The 25012-nt window shown below is 36.9% G+C and overlaps 5 protein-coding genes across 5 annotated transcripts in view; 4 read left to right on the top strand and 1 right to left on the bottom strand.

Annotated features, from left to right (window-relative positions):
• LOC6643652 (dynein axonemal heavy chain 7) overlaps positions 1–19852 on the bottom strand; it is a 74445-nt gene extending 54593 nt beyond the window's left edge. The window contains exons 1-3 of the mRNA XM_002066274.4: positions 19717–19852; positions 19106–19656; positions 18816–19040 (exon numbers count right to left, since the gene is read on the bottom strand). Coding sequence (XP_002066310.2) covers positions 18816–19040; positions 19106–19653 — 773 coding nt within the window. The 5' untranslated portion in view covers positions 19654–19656; positions 19717–19852. The remainder of the gene's footprint in view (positions 1–18815; positions 19041–19105; positions 19657–19716) is intronic.
• Positions 16368–17075, top strand: LOC111518785. Its single transcript, XM_023176500.1, has 4 exons — positions 16368–16394; positions 16484–16639; positions 16693–16860; positions 16920–17075. The coding sequence occupies exons 1-4, from the start codon at positions 16368–16370 to the stop codon at positions 17073–17075; spliced, it is 507 nt and encodes a 168-aa protein (XP_023032268.1).
• Positions 17349–18073, top strand: LOC26529961. The gene is made up of 4 exons (XM_015178200.1): positions 17349–17408; positions 17464–17619; positions 17696–17863; positions 17918–18073. The coding sequence occupies exons 1-4, from the start codon at positions 17349–17351 to the stop codon at positions 18071–18073; spliced, it is 540 nt and encodes a 179-aa protein (XP_015033686.1).
• Positions 19853–19894: 42 nt separating the features above from the next.
• LOC6643654 (elongation factor Ts, mitochondrial) lies at positions 19895–22710 on the top strand. Its single transcript, XM_002066276.4, has 3 exons — positions 19895–20373; positions 21660–21908; positions 22119–22710. The coding sequence occupies exons 1-3, from the start codon at positions 20185–20187 to the stop codon at positions 22650–22652; spliced, it is 972 nt and encodes a 323-aa protein (XP_002066312.1). The 5' UTR covers positions 19895–20184; the 3' UTR covers positions 22653–22710.
• A 1294-nt stretch (positions 22711–24004) lies between these two features.
• On the top strand, positions 24005–24931 carry LOC6643655. The gene is made up of 2 exons (XM_002066277.3): positions 24005–24516; positions 24583–24931. The coding sequence occupies exons 1-2, from the start codon at positions 24111–24113 to the stop codon at positions 24789–24791; spliced, it is 615 nt and encodes a 204-aa protein (XP_002066313.1). The 5' UTR covers positions 24005–24110; the 3' UTR covers positions 24792–24931.
• The last annotated feature ends 81 nt before the right edge of the window (positions 24932–25012 follow it).

The raw sequence follows: 25012 nt of genomic DNA on the forward strand, positions 1-25012 counted from the left end.
CGATGACCAATAGCGTACTCTCTGCCTACGTCACGCTCATGAGAATGAAAGCAGTTAGATTGCGAGCAGCCAAAATCTGGTGAGCGAGAGAAAATGAAAGTGAGGGCCAAGCAAGCCCATGAGACGGGTGCGGGGTATGCATGCTTGGTATGAAGCAATGAGGGTTTATGGATGTGTGGGGGAATATGCAAGCCGAAGGGGGAGGGATGAGGCCATGGGGAAGCCCTCTATCTGATGGATGCGAGATGCATATGAAAGTGTATTTGCATGGGGATTTAAATAATACAATATATTAAATTAATCAGGCTATTTATGTTCAAATGATAAGTTTAGTTAATACAATTAGTATATATGTATGTAAATATCAATATTGAGCAAATATGGGTGAAATTGGGTATGACGAGTGAATCAAAGGGAGCGACGGGCGACGGCAGCGCTGGCAGAGAAAGCAGAGAGAGTCAACGGGATATGAAGGGCGGCCAATAGAAAGGCGACGCCAATGCGTGAAAGTGATGGAAGCACGTAGATACAAGGGAGCTAGACAAGGACAAGGAAATAAATGGGCGCTCAGCCACAAAGAAAGTGGACATATGCGCAAAGGATTTACGGGACTTTCACCACGCATAGCAACAAGTGGATGCGTGGGTGAAAGCAGAGGGCCGATGGAAATGTACCAGCTGTATAGCGGTACTACACCAAGATATTCCTGAGGCCGTGGGAATTGCCTATATAAAGGCAACGCCCATCAAGCAGAGGCATCAAGTCATCAAGTCGTGATCAAGTAACAAGTAATTAAGGCCTTACGAGTAACCTTAAGAACTTATCAAGGAAACAAAAGGAGCAGAGGAAAAACAAGGAACTATACAGGCCTTACGAGTAACCTGTACAGTTTATTTCGACAGCAACAAATCCTTAAATAAGGATAGTAAGCACCGCACCCAAGCTAGAGTGAGTTGGAGAGAAGCCAAGCATTTCCAGGAGTATCCAAAGTCAGTGGTAGGCACGAGGATATATCCTACTGCCGGAAATTCCAGGATCTATATATCCTGACGATCACCAATTACTGAGGAACATCCTGCTTCGTGATAGTCGCTACGGGATGTATCCCAGAACCTAAAAGCGAAAGCCATCTCAACAAACAATAGCGAAAGGGGTGCAGAGGTGTGGAGCACCAACCAAGCGCAGGATACAGGCCGAGACAACGACCCGCAACGGTTGCAGGAGCAAAAGGAAGGCAAGAAGGGACGACGAGGGATTGCGAAGTGATTCGACAACGCTGTCCAAGTCCAGATCTATCGTAGAGAAACTTGTCATAGCCAATCAAGCCCATAAAGCGATCGCAAATAAACGTATTATAAAAAACAAATCAATAAACAAAGCTGTTCTGATTTCACCGGGGCACAAAATAAATTTTGTTGTGCCGAACCTAGCCCACGAGATATTTTAAATATCCCGAAGGACGAGAAAGGATCGTTACAAGGTAAGAATCGGGACTATAGCAGATGTAAATTGTTATATTATTAATCTTTTTTTTCCTAGGGACTTGTGTTTGTGAAAGGCTGGTATCTAAGACCAGAGGCTTATTTACGATTTCCATTTCCGACTGGTGACTATTTAGCTGAGCTAAAATGGTATGTCAATGGAAAATTGGGAGGTATTGCCAAAGCATATTTTACGTTTGTAGAGGATATATTGGATTCTTAAAGGTTTTTTCGAAAACTATTTTTAATTTACAGATTTTTTTTAAGGTGAATGGTAAATAAATAAAAGAACTAAAATTAAATGTCAACGTTTTTTTTTGTTTTGTTTGTTTTCTGTTTTGTTTTATAGCCTTGCAAAAAGGGTTTCTTAATTTTTGTCAGAACTGTGCAACGCATAGAAGGAAGCATCTCCGACCACGTATATATATTTTCTTGATCAAGACTACTTGTTGGCTAACGGCTGCGCCCTTGCGGAGCCCCAAACTGCTCGCTTTATATGATGCGGCCTTCGGATGATTTCCACCGAGGCGGCTTTGAGGCACTTGCGATTGGCAAGAAATGAGATGACCAGGTTGACTTCAATCGGTTGCTTTATTTTCTTAACCTAAAACTATAGTACAATTGTCGGCGGGCACAGAAGGTGCAACCGCATCGACCGAGATTAATTTCAAGAGTAATTCAAGTACAGCAAACCACGCTGTCTTTTACAAAATTCAAAGTTCTGGAAATTTCCATAGAAGAAATAAGAAAGAAAAGAATTGAAGTAACGGATCTCCAAGTTTGTCACTTCAAAGTAACTTGCGCTGTTCTTGGTCTCTCTCTCTCTCTCTCTTCGTTCGTTTTCTCTTTTTAGCAAAGAGAGTCTGGCTTCAGTTGCAGCTTAAACATTCTCCCCCCTTTGATGATGACGATCTTCATCATCAAATTCACGTCTGGAAGACTCCTGCGAAAGAAAACTGAAACGAGAAAGTAAGAATTTAACGCTTAGGTGTAGGGCTGGTGTCATTCTCTATCCAATTCTCCTGAATAGGCAATGGACAGAGTTTGGCTACCGGTCGTTTCATGAGTCCTTTGACTGTCTTCACAGTCACCACTCTCACTAGTCCATCGGGTCCTGCATGTGTCTCCATAACGCGACCTAGAGGCCATTGATGAGAAGGGAAACGCTCGTCCCTGATGAGCACTATGCATCCAACTGTTAGATTTTCCTTGGTCTGCAGCCATTTTGGTCTCCTTTGTAATCGTGATAAATATTCCGAGTTCCATCTTCTCCAAAACTGTTGTGCATAATATTGACAATTCTTCCATCGATCAATCAGAGTAACTTTAGCCAATTCCGGAGAAGGAGGTGCTAAAGGCGCTTCACCCATCAGAAAGTGACCGGGTGTTAATACCATTAAATCGTCAGGATCATTTGATAGGGGACATAACGGTCTTGAATTTAAGCAAGACTCAATCTGTGCCAACACAGTTGCCATTTCCTCGAATGTTAAAACTTGTTCTCCGAGAGTTCTCTTCAGATGATACTTCATGGACTTCACTCCAGCCTCCCACAATCCACCAAAGTGTGGCGCTGATGGTGGGTTGAAATGCCAGTTGATTCCTTTTCTCAATAGTGTTGGCGCAATGTGTTTCGTAATGTACGAACAATATGCCAGTTTGTCCACTTGCAATTTTTTGTTGGCTCCAATAAAATTAGTACCGCAGTCACTATAAACGTCTGTGCATAGGCCACGTCTGCCAATGAAACGGTTAAATGCTCCTATAAACGCATCTGAGGTCAGATCTCCAACTGGTTCCAAATGAATGGCCTTTGTCACTAGACATACGAACACAGCAATATATCCCTTCTGGGATACACGTCCTCTTCCTTTGCAGGGCGAAATATTTACGGGTCCAGCGTAGTCCACTCCAACGGATGAGAATGCTCTAGAAGGGCGTACCCGTACTGCTGGTAACATTCCTATTTTCTGACCTGCAAATTGAGGCTTCATCTTAAAACATGTGATACATTTATGAATTCCAAACCGAACTGCATTGCGTCCATTAACAATCCAGAATTTCTTCCTTATAAAATTCAGCGTTAATGAGGTTCCACCATGCAAGGTGCAAATATGACTGTAAGATATGACCAGATCTGTGAAAGGATGTTTATACGGTAATATATAAGGATATTTTTCATTTATGGGCAACAGGGAATCTCGGAGCCTGCCTCCGAGACGTAAAACACGTTCGTTCGCATCAAAATACGGATTAAGAGACAGTAGTATGCTGTCCTTTGCTATTACCCTTCCTTCCGATAGCGCCTTCCATTCAGAGTTAAAACAATCCTTCTGCACCATCCTAATCAATTCACGTAGGCCCTCTTCTAATTCCACAATTGAGAGTCCTAGTCCTCTTCGTTCTGCCACAGATGTTCGACAATTATATACGAAACGTTTTATATATGATATAATCCAGACGACTCGTGTATACGATGAATACTTGCTGATAAATGCTACACTTGGCATTTCTTCCACTGATATCTTATGGCACGTCACCCTTTTGACTTCAGTGTCAACAACCGACAGCGAATCCTGATCAATAGCATTACAAGGCCATTCGATGTCCGATCCTTGTAACCATGATGGCCCATGCCACCATAATTCACACGATGCCAACTTGGTTGCACTCGTGCCACGGCTTAGATAATCTGCAGGGTTATCTTTCGAGGCGACGTGTCTCCATTGCCTTTCGTCTGAGATTTCCAGGATTTTGTTTATTCGATTGGACACAAATACTTTCCAGTTGGCAGCTCCACCACGGATCCAACTGATGGTTATCATAGAATCTGACCAAAAAATAGTGTTCGAATAATTAATGTTAATTCTTAGATTCTCTTTTAGATACTTATACATTTTGGCTGCTTCAAGCGCAGCACATAACTCTGCCCTAGGTATGGTTAGTTGTTGTTTAGTTGGCGATACTCTCCCCTTTGACAATAGCAACTCTGTGTGATACTTATCCTCTCCAATTGGGAAGCGCAAGTAAGCCGCAGCTCCATATGCTCGTGACGAGGCATCGCAAAACAGGTGCAATTCAGCCACACCACCCGGTAGCCCCCATGTAACATGCCGTGGTATTCGTATAGTTACTATGTTTGGTAACTCTTTTACGAATTTCTCCCATTCTCTGTTAATAGTGTCCGGTAGTGTGCTATCCCAGCCAATTTTCTCCTTCCACAGTTGCTGCATGAGAATTTTGGCAGTAATCATTATCGGACTAAGCCATCCCATGGGATCAAACAGTCGTGCAATTGCTGATAGTATTGTCCTCTTTGTTGGTGAGCTCATTGGTGGAACGACATGCAAAGCAAAACGGAACTCATCTTCTTTGGGACTCCAGTATAGACCTAACGTGCGAATAGTATCATTACCTTCCATGTGTAACAATCCGCTTGATTCTCGATGCTCAACTGGTATGTTCTCTAATAGCTTTGTGCAATTACTCGCCCACTTCCGTAGTTCGAATGTACCACTACGAAGCATTCCAATCACTTGGTTCTTGACATCCTCCGTTTCTGCAATACTGTCGCCACCAGACAGTATGTCATCTACATACATTTGATGATTTATAACATCCACCGCCAGTGGATACTTCTTGCATTCATCCATAGCTAATTGTTTCATAACTCTCATGGCTAAATAAGGTGCGGAGCTCGTTCCAAACATCACCGTTGTGCAGGCATATTCTTCCACATAATCACTTGTGTCCGGATTCCATAGAATACGCTGGTACTGCGCGTCGTCGGGTGGAATATTAATACATCTGTACATTTTTTCAACATCCGCCATAAATACCCATTTTAGCCCTCGCCAATTGAGAATGATTCCTTGAAGATGTACGTGCAATTTTGGACCTATTGCTAGAATCTCATTAAGCGATTTTCCATTACTCGTCTTGCTCGATCCATCGAAGACAACTCGTACCTTCGTAGTTGATGACGATTCCTTTATGACTGGGTGATGCGGTAGGTAGCAATGATCGACTCCCCCCAATGCAGGATTGCCCGTCTTACTAGCCCGTGACGTTACACGTTCCATTTGACCCAGTTCCAGATACTCATTTATCGTGCCAACATAAGCGTTCTTCAAACTCGCATCGTTACGCAACCGTCTGTCCAGAGAATGTAATCGTTTTAACGCGCTCTTATATGATTCTCCAATTACCATTGATTCGTCCAAGTATGTAAGAAAAGGAAGACGAACAACATATTTCCCAGACGGCATTCGGCTATGTGTCTTAACGAAGAAATCTTCGCACCAGTTATGCTCTACTGAAACCCCACGTGGCTCCTCGTCGAATTGTTCTAGCTCCCAAAACTTACATAACAATTGTTCAAGTATCTCATCAGCTTCCTTCCGTCGTACCGTTATGGTGTAGGACGATCTCCTACCAGCTTCTTGATTCGTTTTTCCTGATACAATGTATCCCAAATGCGTATTTTGCGCCAGAGGCATACCACGTATTCCTCGATGCACTTCTCCTAACATCAGCTCATCGTAGACGTCATTTCCCAATAAAATATCAACTCCTTGTGGACTGAAGAAGTTAGGGTCGGCCAACGGTAAGCCCTTCAGATGAGTCCACTCTTCAAACGGCAGTCGTTTGATTGGCATGCGCTTACTCACTAGAGGTATTACTGACGCGAGCAGCTTATATTTCGCATGTGGGTTGTAGATTGATCTTATGACTAGCTCCACCTCTGCTGCCGCATCTGTAATTTTTGTATCTGCTAATCCAGTAATCGTGATGTGAGCCTGTTTGCGCCGTAAACGTAGCTGCTGAGCTGCATTCTCTGAAATGAACGAAACTTGTGAACCTTGATCCAAAAACGCTCTAAACTGTAAGGGATAACCTTCTATCGACTCTACCCACACCATTGCTGTTGGTAATAAAACCTCGTCTTTGTGCCTTACCGCAGTTTTTGTTGTACTCTTTCCAATTAAAGCATTCGCAGATGCTGTTGGGATAACTCCCTTCCTTAGTGTGCCAAGCGGCCTCTCGCATCCTGATTTGTCTACATGGAGTAGTGTATGATGCCGTCCTTGACATTTTTCACAATTTACCGCACTGTCACATGCATCTATTCGGTGATTTGGTCTAAGGCATCGAAAACACAGTCGATGCCTCACTACACACGCCTTTCGTTCCGATAGCCTCATCTCCTGGAATATCCTGCATACTCCGATAAGGTGTGCATCCCCTTGACACACAATGCATAGGTCTGTCTCTCGAGTAACAAATGAAGCCTTTGTGTAGTTCTGGTTAACTCGTAACCCATGTACACCTGGCTTTGCATTCCGATGTCTATCCCGTGATAGAGTTCCCTCGATATTACCTGCTGACGCCGTAATCATTGTTCTGTACTGTGTTTCAAGATACTGACTGAGCTCCTCAAAGCTCGGCAGATTCTGCGTTGAAGATATTGACCGCTCCCAATCCACACTTAATTGATTCTGTAATCTCTTCATCATGTAGTACACTAAAATTTCAGACTGTTGTCGCACATCCACACCAGTCTTCTCCAATGAATTCACACATGAGCGGGAAGTTTGCACAAATCTTCTCAAACTTTCCGCATCTCCATATTTTATTGGTAATTGCTGATCGAACACATCCATGTAATGTAAAAATAACACTCGTTTGTTATCATACAAATTTATCAACATTCTCCAAGCCACTTCATAGTTCGCCGCTATTAGCGTTAGATGTTCAATATCCTTAGCTGCGTCTCCAACCAACGAATCCTTCAAATAATGAAAACGATGTAAGTCCGTCAGCTTGTCGCAGTGGTGTACTCTTGTTAAAAACACCTCTTTAAACGCCGGCCACTCAATAAATTTCCCGCTGAAGGTAGGCAGTTTAACTGTTGGGAGTTTCACTTCCTCCAAACATGGTCCCATTTGTTCATGCACCGTCTGATGCAAACAAGACTCATCAAATGCAGTCGACGCCGGGATTCTCCGATCCTTATGTCTCTGCAACTCATTTCGAATCTCAGCTACTCCGATTATGTAGGTTTCTTCGAAACAGTCTCTGATGTCTTTGTCAAAATATCTGCCCTTTATTTCCGCATTATCTCGTTCTTGAATCAGTTGGTGATGATTGCGCTGAAAATCTGCGTGAAGGTGGGCAATCGAGTCCAATCTGGCTTCCAGATGACTCTCGGTATGTCCCGACTCCTCCGATTTATACCGCGCCAATGACTTCTCCAGCGAAGTGAGCAATGTGATTTGCTCCGTAGCCAACGGTAACAGTTTTTCAGCCATAATGAACACCTACCCAAACACATCAACGTTAAATTGTACTCACCCGAATCAGTCTATCCACTGGCAGTCACACTCTGAATCCAATCGCCAAGATCATTCCTCCCGGGTTTCGGCACCAAAAATGTTGGCTAACGGCTGCGCCCTTGCGGAGCCCCAAACTGCTCGCTTTATATGATGCGGCCTTCGGATGATTTCCACCGAGGCGGCTTTGAGGCACTTGCGATTGGCAAGAAATGAGATGACCAGGTTGACTTCAATCGGTTGCTTTATTTTCTTAACCTAAAACTATAGTACAATTGTCGGCGGGCACAGAAGGTGCAACCGCATCGACCGAGATTAATTTCAAGAGTAATTCAAGTACAGCAAACCACGCTGTCTTTTACAAAATTCAAAGTTCTGGAAATTTCCATAGAAGAAATAAGAAAGAAAAGAATTGAAGTAACGGATCTCCAAGTTTGTCACTTCAAAGTAACTTGCGCTGTTCTTGGTCTCTCTCTCTCTCTCTTCGTTCGTTTTCTCTTTTTAGCAAAGAGAGTCTGGCTTCAGTTGCAGCTTAAACACTACTAGATAAGTTTTAATATAGTCATGTCCGTCATTCCGTCCGTCTTGATCGACGCAAGCTCCTCTTAAACCGATCAAGCTTCAATGTAGAGTTTTGTATGTAGACTTGTAAATACTGTGTGGTTTGTTTTGATCCGGATTGGATAACTATATCATATAGCTCCCATTCAAACGGCAAAGTCACGATATTAAGATATATATAATTTTTTTATTCTCTAAGCTATTGGCACAAAAGTTAATATCTATCAAATTTAATCAAGAGCGGATAACTATATTATATAGCTGTTGTATAATCAAAGGGTCAAACCCGTTATGACAACTTTTGGAATCCATGAAATAGTTGAAACTTTTTGGGATATTTCTGTGTATTTAAATTTGATTTTATGGTTATATTTTGCGTAAAATTAACCAACTTGAAAACATAACGAAGCCATTTTAAACCATAAACTAGAGTACAATTAGTTTGCCAACTCAAACGAGACGATGATTAGCGATCAAAAAGTTTTTAAAAACTAGTATGTCGAAACAATCATGGCCCTAATGTTGGTTTTTCTGTTCAAAACATCTGTGGCTATTTGGCTAATTCAAAATGCTTCATTTACTGTAAGTATTTCTACTTTTTTAAATTCATCTTCAATCATTATAATTTTTGCAGGATGCAGTAATTATGAAATTTACAAATCTTAAGTGTGAGAATCTCAATGCAAGTATGATTCAAATACACCAATGTCGATTAAAAGCAGTGAAAAGGGACATTGTTACCCTAAATTTTAATGCGACACTACTGAAGTCAGTCCAAAAGATTCGAATGGAATGCGAACTATTCAAGAGAGCAAATGGATACAAGCCATGGCTATACAAAATCGAAATAGATGCCTGTCGATATTTACGAAAGTCTTATAATCCGATGTTTACTTTTTTAGCTGGTGAAGTCTTACGATATTCGAATTTTAATCACTCATGCCCATATGAGGTAAGAATCGGAACTATAGCAAATGTAAATTGTTGTATTATTAATCATTTTTCTTGCTAGGGAGTTGTGTACGTGCAAGGCTGGTATCTAAGACCAGAGGCTTATTTACGATTTCCATTTCCGACTGGCGACTATTTAATTGAGATAAAATGGTATCTCAATCAAAAACTTACAATTATTTCAAAATACTATTTTGCTTTTGTGGAGGATTTATAAGGATCTATTTTGGATTCTTTTTCAAATTTTAAATGGTGAAAGGGATTAAAGATAATAAGAAATAATAATAAGAATAAGAAAGAAGATCATAAATACTTGATAATTTTACAGGGTTCGGTTAGGTATAAGAAACTATTACTACTATTAAAGGAAAATAAAACAACTTTTGGAACTTTATATAATATTTTTAACAGTTTTACTTAAACTATTGATCGTTCGTTTGAGTTGGACGTTTTCATTGACAATTTGGTCATTTTGTTAAACACGATAAAGCCATTTAAATTGCTGCTTTTGTTTTGAACAATAAAATGCAATTAAAATACAATCAAGTGTAAAGTTCACTTGGGACTACAAATTTTTTAAGCACTTCATTTTACATAACTTCTAATCAGTCAAAATAGTGATGATGGAGTCAAAGTTCAGTTTTCTCTTCAAAATATTTTTGGCAAATTGGCTTATTCAAAATGTTTCTTATAATGTAAGTATTAAATATCTTTATATAAGTAAGCATCAGTAAGCATGTATGTATATTCATATATTCTATTCTATAATTTCCGCAGGATGCTGTAATTTTTAAATTTACGAATTACAAGTGCGAAGATATCAATCCAAGTATTATTCAGATACACCAATGTCGTTTAAAAGCAGTGAAAAGGGACATTGTTACCCTAAATTTTAACGCGACTTTAGTCGAGTCGGCCCAAAAGATGCGAGTAAAAATGGAACTTTTCAAGAGAGCAAATGGATATAAGCCATGGCTGTATAAATTTGATTTAGATATTTGTCGATATTTACGTAAAGCTTATAATCCGATTGCTTTTGTTTTATTGGGCGATGTTTTACGTTTTAGCAACCTCAATCATTCATGTCCATATAGGGTAAGAATCGAAACTAGAGCCTAGATAAAAGTATACATTTTTTCTTCTAGGGAATTGTGTTTGTGCAAGGCTGGTATCTAAGACCCGAGGCCTACTTGCGATTTCCTCTTCCCACTGGTGATTATTTAGTTGAGGCAAAGTGGTATATCAATCAAAAATTTGCAACTAATTCAAAGCACTATTTTTCATTTGTGGAGGACCTATAAGAAGACCTACATAGACCTACTAATTACTTAACCAACTAGAAATTGCGTCTCACAAAATAAAAACTTTGAAATTTAGGAATTTTGTAGATGTGAAAAGGATGGCAGACTAAAATTAAAATAAAATAAATGTAAGTATAAATTATAACTTAAAAAAAAAAATTTGTACTTCATATTAAATGTTCATGCCAAACTTTGTTAAGAAAAGAAATATGTATTTGTTTGATCATAATAATAATCATATTTTGGAAATTGGTTTGTTAAGGTGAATAAAGGAAAATAACTTGCAGATTATTTTCAATTGTGACTAGGACATTCAATTTATTACAATTTTCATGACAATTTGGACTTAACCTAAAAAATTAACGCTCAAAAATTTATCGTTGCATACTTTACGGGTTTTTATGATTAGATCGCACACCAATTAAGGAAATCTCGCTTCAATAGTTCCAATAAGTGGGTATGCAGATATTACCATTTTGGTCTGGCATATTAAACCATTATTCGATTCGCATAGTTAGGCTTAAAAGCAACATAATCAAAGTAATTACTTTGATATAAAAAGTTTATGGTTAAACGAGTAAATGGCATGTCATTTATTGGTAACAGAAGTTAAAATGTATTTCAAGTATTCGGTTGTACTCGCATTTCTTCTTACTGCCCATCAAATAGTTCAGGTAACTGTCCATGTTCTTACTTAATACGTGAAAGAGATTTAATTAAGTCTTTAAGATCACTTCGCGAGTGGAACTTACGAATTTAAAATGCATTCCTCTCGACAAATCGTTTGCCGACTTTGAATATTGTCGAATAAAGGCAGTGAATCGAACATACAAGTACTTGACTTTAAAAGTCAATCTTTTCAAAGTTCCCATCTCAAATTTTTCGGTAAGCTTTAAACACATTTATGTAACATACTAAGTGCAAATAAAAATTTTAGTTAAATGTATCAATACTAAAACGATTAAATGGATATAAACCTTTTCTGTATAATGTCACGTTCGATGGATGCAAGATGGTTTCAAAATTTAACAACCCTCTGATTCAATATTTCTACAGTTTTATTGCCGAGCATTCCAATATTAATCACACCTGTCCATATAATGTAAGTAGTTTTTAGTAGGCAAAAATATGATTAAATATTTCTACAGTTTTATATCCGAGCATTCCAATATGAATCACAGTTGTCCGTATAGTGTAAATATTGTAATTTAAAAACCCAAATGAAGTAATTAGCAAATTCTTTTCTACCATGATCTTATTTTGGATAAGGTATCAATTGAACTTCTGAATCATCAATTAACTGAGACTTGTCATTTCCTGAAGGAGCTACACCTGAACTGTCTACACCACGTGATGGATACTGAGGTGATGTCCACAATTAGATTTTTAAATGTTTGAAATTGGTTGGTGTAATCAAATAAAGAATAATAAATTGCAGACGCAACTTTAATTGGTCGGCACGGCCTATTCCCTGGACTAGTACCTATCTCTACCTCAGCGCTGCCGTCTCACATATACTGTAAATGTTCGTGTAGATTCGACAACGACACTTCGGAAACAATTCGACTCGTGCTTGTCAAAAAACAAAATGATTCTCAAAAAAAAATTAGTCCACAAGTAAAAGATACACTTAAAAAAATGTTTGTTGACTAATGAAAAATTTTATTTTTTCTTTATTGAAAATTTGGATTTGATGTGCAATGCGTTATTTGTTATCAAATTCCTTTAAAGCTGGTTATAATACTTAATGCATTTTACATTACCCTTATGACCTAAACATAATGCATTTAAACATATTTTGAAATATTTTAATCTAATTATTTTAGCTAAAGAGTTTTTTTAGTGTTAAGCAAGAAAACGTTTCGTACTTCGTGTGTGTTTCTACATCCACAAATGCAAAGCCTTATTTTTGATTGTATGCGTGCCCAGCCCTGGTTTAAATGTTTAATTACAATTTTAACTTTCAACGAAATGAAAGGTTAAACTTTTACCTAGCATACTTTAGGGCTTGCTATGATTAGATCAATGATTAAAGCAATTTGCTTCAATAGTAGCTCTAAGTGCTTATTTGTCGATATTAGTAGTATTTAGTATAAAATTGAAAAGTTTATGGTTGAACGAATAAATGACAAGTCTTTGATTGCCCACAGTAGTGAAAATGTATTTCAAGTATTCGGTTGTACTCTCATTTGTTCTTGCTGCCTATCAAATTGTTCAGGTAACTGATCATCTTCTTACCTAATACGTGAAAGATATGTTATCCATTCTTTAAGATCACTTCGCGGGTCGAACTTACGAATCTGAAATGCATTCCTCTCGACAAATCGTTTGCAGACTTTGAATATTGTCGGATAAAGGCTGTGAATCGAACTTACAAGTACTTAGCATTAAAAGTTAATTTGTTCAAAGTCCCTGTAACAAATGTTTCGGTAAGATCTTAGGAAATATGTATATATAATATATGTAGAAACATTTCTAATGACAGTGAATGCTTCCGTTGCAGATTAATGTGTCAATATTAAAACGATTAAACGGTTATAAACCATTTCTGTATAACGTCACGTTCGATGGATGCAAGATGGCTACGAATTTTAACAATCCTCTGGTGAAATATTTCTACAGTTTTATTTCTGATCTTTCTAATATGAATCACACTTGTCCATACAATGTATGTAATTTTCTAAAGAAAGAAAACCACAAAATCCTAGAAATTATACATCCTTTCTATTTTCTAGCACGATCTGGTTGTGGATAAGCTATCAATTGAATTTCTAAATCGTCAATTAACTGAGACTTTGCCGTTTCCTGAAGGAGATTACGCTGGCTACACCAGTTGGTATGCATATGGCAAGAAACGCGCTGATGTCCGAGTTTTTGTGACCATAAGTTAGATGGTGCACCTTAAAAAAGCAAAACGCATTCTTTTCAATCAGTTCAAGGTTTTGATTTGTATTGTTTTGTATGGAATAGCTGTTGCGCGTTTTATCGTTCTAATCATTCAAGAATAAACATCAGTCTATACCACATTGAAATGGCATTAATGAGATATGTCTGCCTTTTGATGCCTCAGTGCGATATTAAGAGTCTAATGGGAACCTGTATATTAATGTTGGGCGACTAGATGTATTCCTTTTTGACTCACTTACTAGCTCAGTAACTCACTGACTCACTTGTTCACTAACTTCGTAGTTCAGTTTTTCTAACACAGGAAACAAGTTTCAAGTAACAACTATATAAGAAACTAAACTGAAATCGCTGGCCACTTATACTGTTGATTTTTAGTAACTGAACCTACCTTTTCAGAAGAGGAATGACAGAATGAACAATTGACAAGTGAGTGATAATGCGTAAATGAACTTTTACTCAACAAAAAGGAAAACATTACGAAAAGTAGGCAAAAAATTATTTTTTTTCTAAAAAAGCTCATAACTTTTTCATTTTTCATCCTTTTTTCCCAATTCTATAGTACCAGAATTACCAATTCTGCTGCAGAAAAAAAAAAATTTCATTTTTGGATTCAGACTTCATTTGCGAACGGTAGGACTTCCATACGGACGAAATGGGGATGTCATTGGCAAATTCCCTCACCCTCCCACTTTTCACGGATCGCCGAAAATAGACATAGAATACACAGAATAAAGTTTTCCCAACAACTGTGGAAAATTTCATTCATTTCATTAACACGGCAGCCTAAAAGTATGCAAGCGGAAAGCTTTGGTCGATTAAACGAATTTAAAAAAATCTCTTAGGTAACCGTTTTAGTATAACCAAAGCGAGTTAAAAGCCTTATGTTTCTTGCTTTCCATTTGTAATTAATTTAAAAAAAAAAACCCATACTGAATTTGAAAAATCCATTTCTTAACAGGCCAGAAGAATGTACCTTAAAAATCTGTGGCTGATCGGAATTGTCTCTATCCAGAAATACAAAATTCGAGTGGCATCATTTCCGGCAAAGATTTCGACAAAGATTTATGCGTCCAAGCTGACATGACTTGGGATCGTTGACAGGTTTACCAAGTGATCTTACACAGCTCGGAAAAAAACTGCATCAGTTACCCCATTAGGCTCGGAACTCTTTCACGATTGAGATTGTATTCTATACAATTTATAAAAAAAAAATACTCTAAGAAATAACTATGAGAAATAATAATATGTTCACTTCCTATTGGTTCGGCATAAAAGCGATTTGGTCGTTTATTGTGCATTAAAATATGTTAATTAATATGTAATCTACATTAAAAACCACTTAAACGATAATTATCAACGAATAAATGAAAGGTTATTGATTTCTGGCAGTAGAAAAAATGTGTTTTAGGTATTCGGTTCTGCTGGTAATTATTTTTACTGCGTATCAAATCGTGCAGGTAACTATTGAAATTAATATTTAAATTTATAAAACAAATCTAAGCCTATGTCATAGATCACTTCCCGGGTCGAACTTACGAATTTGAAATGCATTCCCTTAGACGAAAAATTTGCAGCATTTGATTATTGTCGCATCAAGTCGGTCAATCGGTCTTTCAAATATTTATCATTAAAAATTAAACTCCTCCAAGTGCCAATTACAAATATTTCGGTAAGGTAAATCCTTTTTTAAGTCTTATATAAAAATAGCACGAATCATTGATACCGATTATTGTTGTTTGTTATTTTTTAAAGGTAAACGTATCTCTACTGAAACGATTAAATGGCTATAAACCCTTTCTATACAACATCACTTTCGATGCATGCAAGTTTATGTCGTCGAAAAATAAGAATCCTTTGATTAATTATTTCTACAGTTTTATTGCCGAGCATTCCAATCTGAATCACAGTTGTCCATATATTGTAAGTAATTTTCAAAAGAAAGAAAACCACAAAATCATATAAATTATCCATTCTTTCTAATTTCTAGCACGATCTTATTGTTGATAAGGTATCAATTGAATTTCTAAATCATCAATTAACTGAAATTTTGCCGTTTCCTGAGGGCGATTATGCCGCTTACACTAGTTGGTATGCATATGGAAAGAATCGAGCGGATGTCCAAGTATATTTGTCCAAAACTTAGGAGTAAAGTTAGACTTTTAAATAACATAAAACCAATAAACCATTGAATTCACATACTGATATAACTAGAGAACTAACAATTGAGAATGGGTCATTATTTTTCACATAATGACAAGCACCCCAAGGACCTAACGACACTAAGTGTACTTTCAGCGTTAGGGCGGTGTCTAATTTGTTGATCAATTTAGTTGCCAAAGACTTGACTTTCAGTCTGATTTTCTTTCTGATAAAGAGTAGGGCTGATATCATATTTTTTCTTTCGCACTGATCGGGAAGGGTACTCCTGGATACCTTTTGCTGCCTTTGACCAACAGACTTCCTGGGAACCTGCATATGGCAGGGAAAGTCTGTAGAGTGACCTTGGGACTAACATTGTTTCAGGTTCCTGAGAAGAGCTTCAATAATCCAAGCAAATACCTCCAGTCAAGGTAGTGAATAATTTGAATGTGGATTAAAATTATTGTTATGCGAACTTCTCTCGAAATAAAACAAAATCATTTTGATAGTTGACTAAGTGTGATGGGTAAATGTCATCACGTCATTTCCCGGTTTGTATGGACAGAAAAATCGAATCGAAAATCGATTTGGAAATTGCTTTTGCGTTAGAACGTTAATTTATGTGTAATGTTCATTAAAATCAACTAAACCGATATGGTTGAACGAATGAATAATGATTTCTGACAGTACTAAAAATGTCTTTTAAGTATTCGGTTCTGCTGGTAATTATTCTTACTGCGTATCAAATTGTTCAGGTAACTTTTGAAATTAATATTTAAATTTATAAAACAAATCTAAGCCTATTTTATAGATCACTTCCCGGGTCGAACTTACGAATTTGAAATGCATTCCCTTAGACGAAAAATTTGCAGCATTTGATTATTGTCGGATCAAGTCTGTCAATCGGTCTTTCAAATATATATCATTGAAAGTTAAACTCTTCGAAGTGCCAATTACAAATATAACGGTAAGATTAGTTTAACAATAATCATTGCAACCGTTAATTGAAAAATTCTTTAGGTAAACGTATCTTGTCTAAAAAAGTTAAATGGTTACAAACCATTTCTGTACAATGTCACCTTTGATGCATGCAAGTTTTTGTCCTCGAAAAATAAGAATCCTTTGATTAAATATTTCTACAGTTTTATTTCCGAGCATTCCAATATGAATCACAGTTGTCCATATAGTGTAAGTTTTTTAAATTGGTTAAAAAATTCAACGGAAATGATTATCAAATTCATTTCCAGCACGATCTACTTGTTGATAAGGTGTCAATTGGACTTTTGAATCATCAACTTACTGAGGTTTTACCAGTTCCTGAGGGAGATTATGCTGTCTACACTAGTTGGTATGCATATGGCAAGAACCGAGCTGATGTCCGAGCCTATGGGACGATATCTTAAGAAGCTATTATTCGCAGTCACTATATTAACTTGGTTACAAATTTATATTTGTCCTGTTAAATATCTTTAAAATTTAAATAAAATCTCAAATTTTAACATAGCATACTTTTCGGCTTGCAATGATTAGTTCATACACTAATTAAGGAAAGCTCGCTTATTGAAGCGAAACTTTAATTGGTAATTTACTGCTATTTTGTTGTGGGATATTGATAGATATTGCTTTCAAGAGTTTAAAAGTTTATGGTTTATGGTTTATTGCCCACAGAAGTTAAAATGTATTTCAAACATTTGGTTGTACTCTCATTTGTCTTTGCTGCCTATCAAATTGTTCAGGTAACTGTTCAACTTTCTAATTAATACGTGAAAGATATTTTATTCATTCTTTAAGATCACTTCGCGGGTGGAACTTACGAATCTGAAATGCATTCCTCTCGACAAATCGTTTGCAGACTTTGAATATTGTCGGATAAAGGCTGTGAATCGAAGTTACAAGTACTTGGCTTTAAAAGTTAATTTGTTCAAAGTCCCTGTAACAAATGTTTCGGTAAGATCCTAAGACATATATATATATATAATATATGTAGAAACATTTCTAATGCCAGTGAATGTCACCGTTTTAGATTAATGTATCAGTACTAAAACGATTGAATGGATATAAACCCTTTCTATACAACATCACTTTCGATGCATGCAAGTTTATGTCGTCGAAAAATACGAATCCGTTGATTAAATATTTCTACAGTTTTATATCCGAGCATTCCAATATGAATCACAGTTGTCCGTATAGTGTAAATATTGTAACTTGAAAACCCCAATGAAGTAATTATCAAACTCTTTTCCAGCATGATCTTATTGTTGATAAAGTATCAATTGAATTTCTGAATCATCAACTTACTGAGGTTTTACCAGTTCCTGAGGGAGATTATGCATTCTACACTAGTTGGTATGCATATGGCAAGAATCGGGCTGATGTCCGAATATATGCGACCATAACTTGAAAGTTATTAAAGACATAATTTATAATTGGTTTTGGGAATTAAATAAAGAATACTAAATTGCAGACGCACCTTTATTTTTTGTTTAAAACTAAAAAATTACAGTTTAAACAAATGAAATTAAAAAAATCAAAGATCAAAATTAAACATAGCATACTTTACGTATATGCTATGCAATTAGTTCACACGGATTTTGAAGAAAAACGCTTCGTAAGTTACCCTAAATTGAACTTACATGTACTTGACTTTAAAAGTAAATCTATGGTTCCTACAATAAATGTCGGTAAGATCATAAGACATATATAAAATATATGTAGACATATCGCGCTAACGTCAGGGAAAGTCACAATTTTAATAAGATGACAATTGAGTTTTTGAATCGCCCTAAGGGAGATTATGCTGTCTACACTAGTTGGTATGCATAAATAGAATTCATAACATTTGCAATTTAATTTGACAAATGCAATCCGCAGCGAAACCGTCAATTTTGGTGTTGCATACTTTGCAGCTGCTACTGTAGGAATTTTAGTTTTTATCGGAATCATCTTTATATAACTTCAACATGGTTTTGACACTTCGCAATTATTTTAATTAGACAATTTTTTTGCAATAAGTAATATATGCCTTAAAATGGGTTTGCAAAGTAAACTTAAAGAAGATATAAACCGTTCATAACACCCCCAGATGATATATATGATCTTTGATGATTCTCTAAAGAAAATTAGTGCTCAATTCTTCAACTCACCGATATCGCCAATGATTTGCGAGTAGTTCGACTTCCTTTCGAGCAGGCGTCTCGATTTTGTGACTCGAACCCTCTTTGGTCAGGTGATCGAGTTTGGTATTACGCAAAACAAAATCCACAACGGCCTTCTTCATGGCAAATACATAATCGGCTCGAATTTCAGCAATATTTTCACTCAAAGCTGCTTCCCATTTGTTCAGAAATGCAGGCACCAAATTGGTTATCCTTTAAAATAGCAAAAATTCTCGATAAGTTGATTATATCACATGATTCACTTTGTTTACTCTTACCTCTTTAGGATTTTATTGTTTAGCGATGAGACGTGTATGGTATCAATCCCATGTTTAATGTAGTAATAATAGCGCAAAGTTTCCTTCTCGTCCTTATCGGGAAACGGAACTTCACACTGACTGGTCACTTCAACATCCTGATCATCATCCATATGAAGAATTAGCTCGACCAATTTGGCTCGGAAATGTTCACGTTCCATGCGCATGACCATGTAATTGCCTTTACCCTTGCGATCGTCGTTCAAATTGGCTGCTCCTTGTTTGCGCTTGGCTTTGCGAGCCTTTTTCGAATAGAGTATATTCTCAGGCAGATCGGATAGCATTTTGCCATCCAATAAACGGCTGGCACATTCGGGCATATTCAATTCATACCAAAGACGACGCGATTTGTATTCTGGATTCGCTTTCGATTGTAGAATACTTTGAAGAACATCCGGTTTGGGTCGATTATAAAGCATTTTTGATTTCTCACAGATGCGACGAGAGCCGCAAGCGGATGTAAAACTGGGTATACTCATATCCCGATTGGGATTTTGACGATTCTGCATGATCTGAAAATAAACAGAGAGGAGAATTAGTTGAAAGGTTAATTTACAAATATTCAAACTTACGCGGGTTTTTTTTGTGTCTCTAACGGTTGGCAACAATAATGGTTGTTGTATTGGCTAATAACCGTTTGCCAGCTTAAAGCGCCACTGTGCTGACTTTAGAGTTATACAACACTAGTGGCGCACACATGTAGTGTTGCCCTAAAGTACACAGCTGTTTGCAATTCTCTCACTCTGGCAACGCTTACGCCGGCTGTTCTATTCTATATTGTGCAACGAAAAAAAAAAGAAAAAATATTGAAGTTTATACATACATGTATAAAAAAGTTGACAATGTTTCTTAAGTTTCCTTAATTTTATAAATCTCAAAATTTCTGACTTACTGTTCGTTGTCACCAGTCGTCGTTGTTCAATTCTATTCCAATACTAAAAATTCACACATTGTTTACGTATCAGAAACAACCTTCACAGTTGCCAAGCAATCGTAAAAAAATAAATAAATAAAATTCCAAATTTTTCCCATAAATCACAATGTTTCTACAAAAGTTTGGCATGCGCCGGTTGCACACGACCACCAAACAGCTGATGGCGGTCGCTGCAGCGGGATCGGGTGGCGGTGGCCTGGAGAAGAGCGCTTTGGCTGCGTTGCGCAAGAAGACAGGTTACACCTTTGCCAATTGTAAAAAGGCTTTGGAATTGAATCAGAACGATGTCAATGCGGTAAGTGCCATGATAATCATATGGATAAAATTCTAACAATTCAGTCAAATTCATTTTCACATCATTCAGTAGGTGGAGGACCATTAAGAAATTGGAAAAGGGGATAATGACTGTAAATAAGGATCTTATTCGACACTTTGACTTCATTTTCTCACAAATTGGCTAGTTTCTTATTAGTTGAAAAATAAGCAAATATTTATTTTAAATTAAGTAATTTAACGCTGTGGGAGCACCTTTTCAGTCTGCCTAAAGACACATATTTTATCGTCAATTTGACTTATATTATACCTAGATTATAGATTATACCATTTTTATAGAGGAAAACATTAATTTAGAAAGTTTAAAGAGGCAAACACTGGCTTAGATTTTTCAGAAGAATGATTCCTTCCTTCTAATTCTTGCAGAATGATAAATTTTGTGAAATAGGGAACTTAGATTGATATAGCAAAAGGTATGACTTGTGGAAGATTCAACAACAACTTCCCAGAGATGGTTGTGGTATTCTTAGACCTTTTAGAAAAAGGAACTAGCAATACTACTACTCAAGTACTCTACTGTCTAATACCATCTGAAGGAGGAAACCACTGGTTTAATCCTCTCAGTAGATTTAATGACTTCTGACTGATATACTAGAAGTGGAAATGACTGACATAAACCTTCAATGAACCAGTTGCTTAGACCTTATAAAGGAAACAACCACTGTCTTAGACATTTAATAAAAGAAACTAATAAACCTTCTAGAAGTCGCAAAGGGAATATCCTTAACGAAGGAGGAGGCTCTACCACTGGCTTAGACCTTTCGGATGGAAGAACCAATAGCTCCAACTTTCTAGAAGGTGCATACACTTGATAAGAGCTTTCTGAAGAATAATCCACTGACATATATCTACCAAAATTATTCGGAATATATAATATTGACTAATCTTTTAACTAGCTAACTAAGACCTTTTAGAATAAGGAATCACAAGCTTATACCTTTTAAAAGGTGGTGTCACCAATAGCTTACATTCGAAATTTAGGATGAGGAAGCTACAGGAAAAAAGAAATGCTTCTCTATGAAAGAAAGATTTACACTCATACCCCTTCCCCAAAGATAATAGGCGAAGAAGATTAGACTCAGTTTTTCTCTTAAATACATAAAAATAGAACACAAGGAGTAGTCTACCTAATTACCCTGATCTATTCATAGTTACTCGACAGGTTTCTAATTTGCTTACTTCATAAAAATTAAATCATGTAAATTTGCAACAAATCTCTAACAATATGTTCATTTTAATCTATTTCAGGCTGAAAAATGGTTAAATGACCAAGCCCAAACAATGGGCTGGATAAAGGCTACCAAAGTTGCCGATCGAGTCACAACTCAGGGTCTGATTGGTATTCTAGTTCGGAGAAATCGTGGTGCCATGATCGAATTGAATTGTGAAACTGATTTTGTGGCACGCAATGATACATTCAAACGTTTTGTCGATCATGTTGCTCGTATATGTTTGCATTATACAGATATGACTGAATTCGATGGCGATTTGTGGAAGGTGAGTACAAAATACCCAAAATGATAAATAGAATTTGTATTAGTCGTTTTAATATATATAGTCGAGCTTAACTCGATTTAAGTTCGGTAAGGTCAGTTTAATAGGCAACATTTGTATGTAAATTGCTGCCAATTAGAGCATTCCTTTATCCTCGCTTTAAAATCCTTATGAGATTCAACTAAATCGATTCTTTTCATGTATTGTTTGCAGCTTGGCTTCGATGCAGATGCCCTAAAGAATCTTGAAACACTCGAGGGTGGAACTATGGGCGATCATTTGGCCCTGTTGATCGGGGCCGTTGGTGAGAATTGCTCAATACGTCGTGCCCTTTGCTTTAAAGTGAACAACGGTTTACGTTTGGCCGGTTATGCCCATCCGGCACCCACAAATGTCAGCACCACGGACGATATCACACAAGTGGGAAAATATGGTGCCATTATCGCCTATCGTTCGGAACACAAATTGCAGGATGTTGAATTCAATAAAAGCATTTGCCAACAAATTGTTGGCATGAAGCCCAAAAAAATTGGTGAATACGATAAGGATAAGCCATCGGAAAATAAGGATGAAGAGCCATGTCTAATACATCAGGAATATCTACTAGATGCCGATAAGACAGTGGGAGAAGTTCTTTACGAACGTGGCATAGATATTGTTGACTATCATCGATTTGAGTGTGGCGAGCAAACGGAACGACATCTCGATGAGATTATCAAGGCTCAAGAGCAGCAAAGTAGCAATTAGAAACATTATCTAAATAGTAATTTTTGATCAAAATAAAACAAAAAATTTGCATGTTAAACCCCAAGAAGAACAATATAAACGCAATGAGTCATGTTTGAAAATTGTACATACCTGAACACAGGGAATCACGCTTGACCGCCTTTCAGTCTGTTGGTTGGTGATGGCAGCAACAGGCAACAAAATAATAATAAAAAAAGAATATGTACATATATATGTATGTATGTATGTACTTACCACATTTGGAGTAGAATGAACTGTTTATGGAATATGTGTTTTGTTGTTCTAAAAGCCCGCATGTCATGCAATATCCCATTCAGGCCCAAACAGGTGGTGGTTAGGTGCTGTAATAAACTGACTTGACCGGATCCAGTTTTATCTTTTCTTTTTTTGTAGTTGAAAGTTCCACCCTCTGTAGTCGCTGGTGTGAATTTAAAATAATTGGTCATTCTTTAAAAGCCAGCGAATGGGGGAAATGCTGATGACTTTGTATGAGAATTGGTTTAGATTCGAGGATGACTTTCTATTTTTGTAATGCCTTTGGGAATAACTGAAGTTTTAGTCATTATGTTTACATATTTATGTACATACATACATACATACATATTTAGAAATGTAGCTAAAAAATAGCCTAAGCCATCAAAAAAAGGGCAGCGTGGTGTCTTAATTAAGACATAATCAAACTGATATTTCTCGATTTATAAATTTCAAGTTTTTATAAATATTATATTTCTACTAGTTTTTGAATTATTTTTCAGATTTCAAACACATTTTACGTTTTTTTGCATCCTAAATTTGCACTTCTAAACAATTCTTCTGTGTGTGTAGCGGAAATTAAAAAGAAAACGGTCACTCTGCATAAACAATCAGAACACGTGTGTATGAAAGAGATAACTAGCTAGCACAACGAAGGTCAACCTCCATACATGTGCGAAATGAAATAGAAAAGGGAACAGAAAATACAACAAAACATAGGAATTCTTGGCACAGTGTCACAAATCATATGAAAACGCCACAAAATATTATTAAAGTACAAAAAACAAGAGTCCATATGGATTTAGATTATTGTAAGTGCAAAAGCATTTTAAATTAGGCAATTTATTGACTTACAGTGAGTCAAAAATGTATTGACATATTTAAAAAATTAATATTCCAATATAATAACAGTTATAACTAAATAAAAATAGTAAAAAATATATTATATTATTTTAGGTATTATAATAGTTTTTAAGAAAAAAGAAAAATTAAATGCTTTTTTTGGAATTTACATTAAATAAGCTTAAGCTTAATCATTTTAATTAAAAAAAATAATTCCACTGATACTCAATGTTGGCCAATATGACATGAATACGAACATTTGTGTCGGCACTGAAAAAAGTAGCCCTGGCAAATCATCTAAACAGGACTGGCATTTGATTCGACTTAAAGCAAAAGTGAATTTGCAAATTGTTCTAGAAAAATATGGATTTTTTGGACATTGAATCTTTTCGCTCTAAATACAGTGATATAACTGTTACAGCTGTGCCTTCAGGCGGTAATTCATCGACGAACTGTAATGTACAAAAGGACGGCGATCCATCGATGGACGAACCGTTACTCGTAGAAGAACCACCTCGTGTGGAAATCACCCGTGTGGAAGTAGTAGGAGGTTCAAATGGAGGTGGTCATGGTAGTGTTCCACCTCCACAGACATCTAATGAAATGGATCTGAAAAATGCCGCCACTGCGTATGCAATGGAATATAAACAGGTGATGGATAAATTGGAGCATACCCGTTACTTGCAGGCCCAATTGCAATTATTGACCCTAGCCAATGGAGGCAGAGTTCTCGACAACGGTCTCTTTGATCTAATACCATCGGGAATTGGTAAGTAAATCATATTTGGGCCACCCCTTCATTTATGTTATTGCTTAAATTTGTTCAATTTTCCAGCTAATGATCCCACTGCAAATATAGTGGATAAATATTCAAATATTTTGGCTACTTTGGCCAGCATGAAAATGGAAATCTCACCCACTTTAATGGGAGCTCGTGGGCCTAGGGAGCGTTTGTTACGTGATATTGCCCATGCCCGAATTTTGGTAAGGGAGTGTATCATGCTAATTGAACGGGATCAACAGCAAGAAGAGCAGCAACAATAAACCAAATGACGTCAGACGAAGAAAGGGGAGAAAGGAAAAGAAAGAAGCAGCACTTAGGTTTCAATTCCATTCCATTTGTTTACGATGCATAATAAAAGCATAAAAAAATACAGTAAAAGAGAACACAGTTCTTAGAACTACCTCTGTCTCTCTCTCTCACTCTATGGGATAGTCATATTTTGACACTTGCAGTCAGCGAAGCGCAGCAAAAGTTGTCTACA

Source organism: Drosophila willistoni (assembly GCF_018902025.1).
Source record: "Drosophila willistoni isolate 14030-0811.24 chromosome 2R unlocalized genomic scaffold, UCI_dwil_1.1 Seg200, whole genome shotgun sequence".
In the NCBI taxonomy this organism is placed as follows: Eukaryota; Metazoa; Arthropoda; class Insecta; order Diptera; family Drosophilidae; genus Drosophila; species Drosophila willistoni.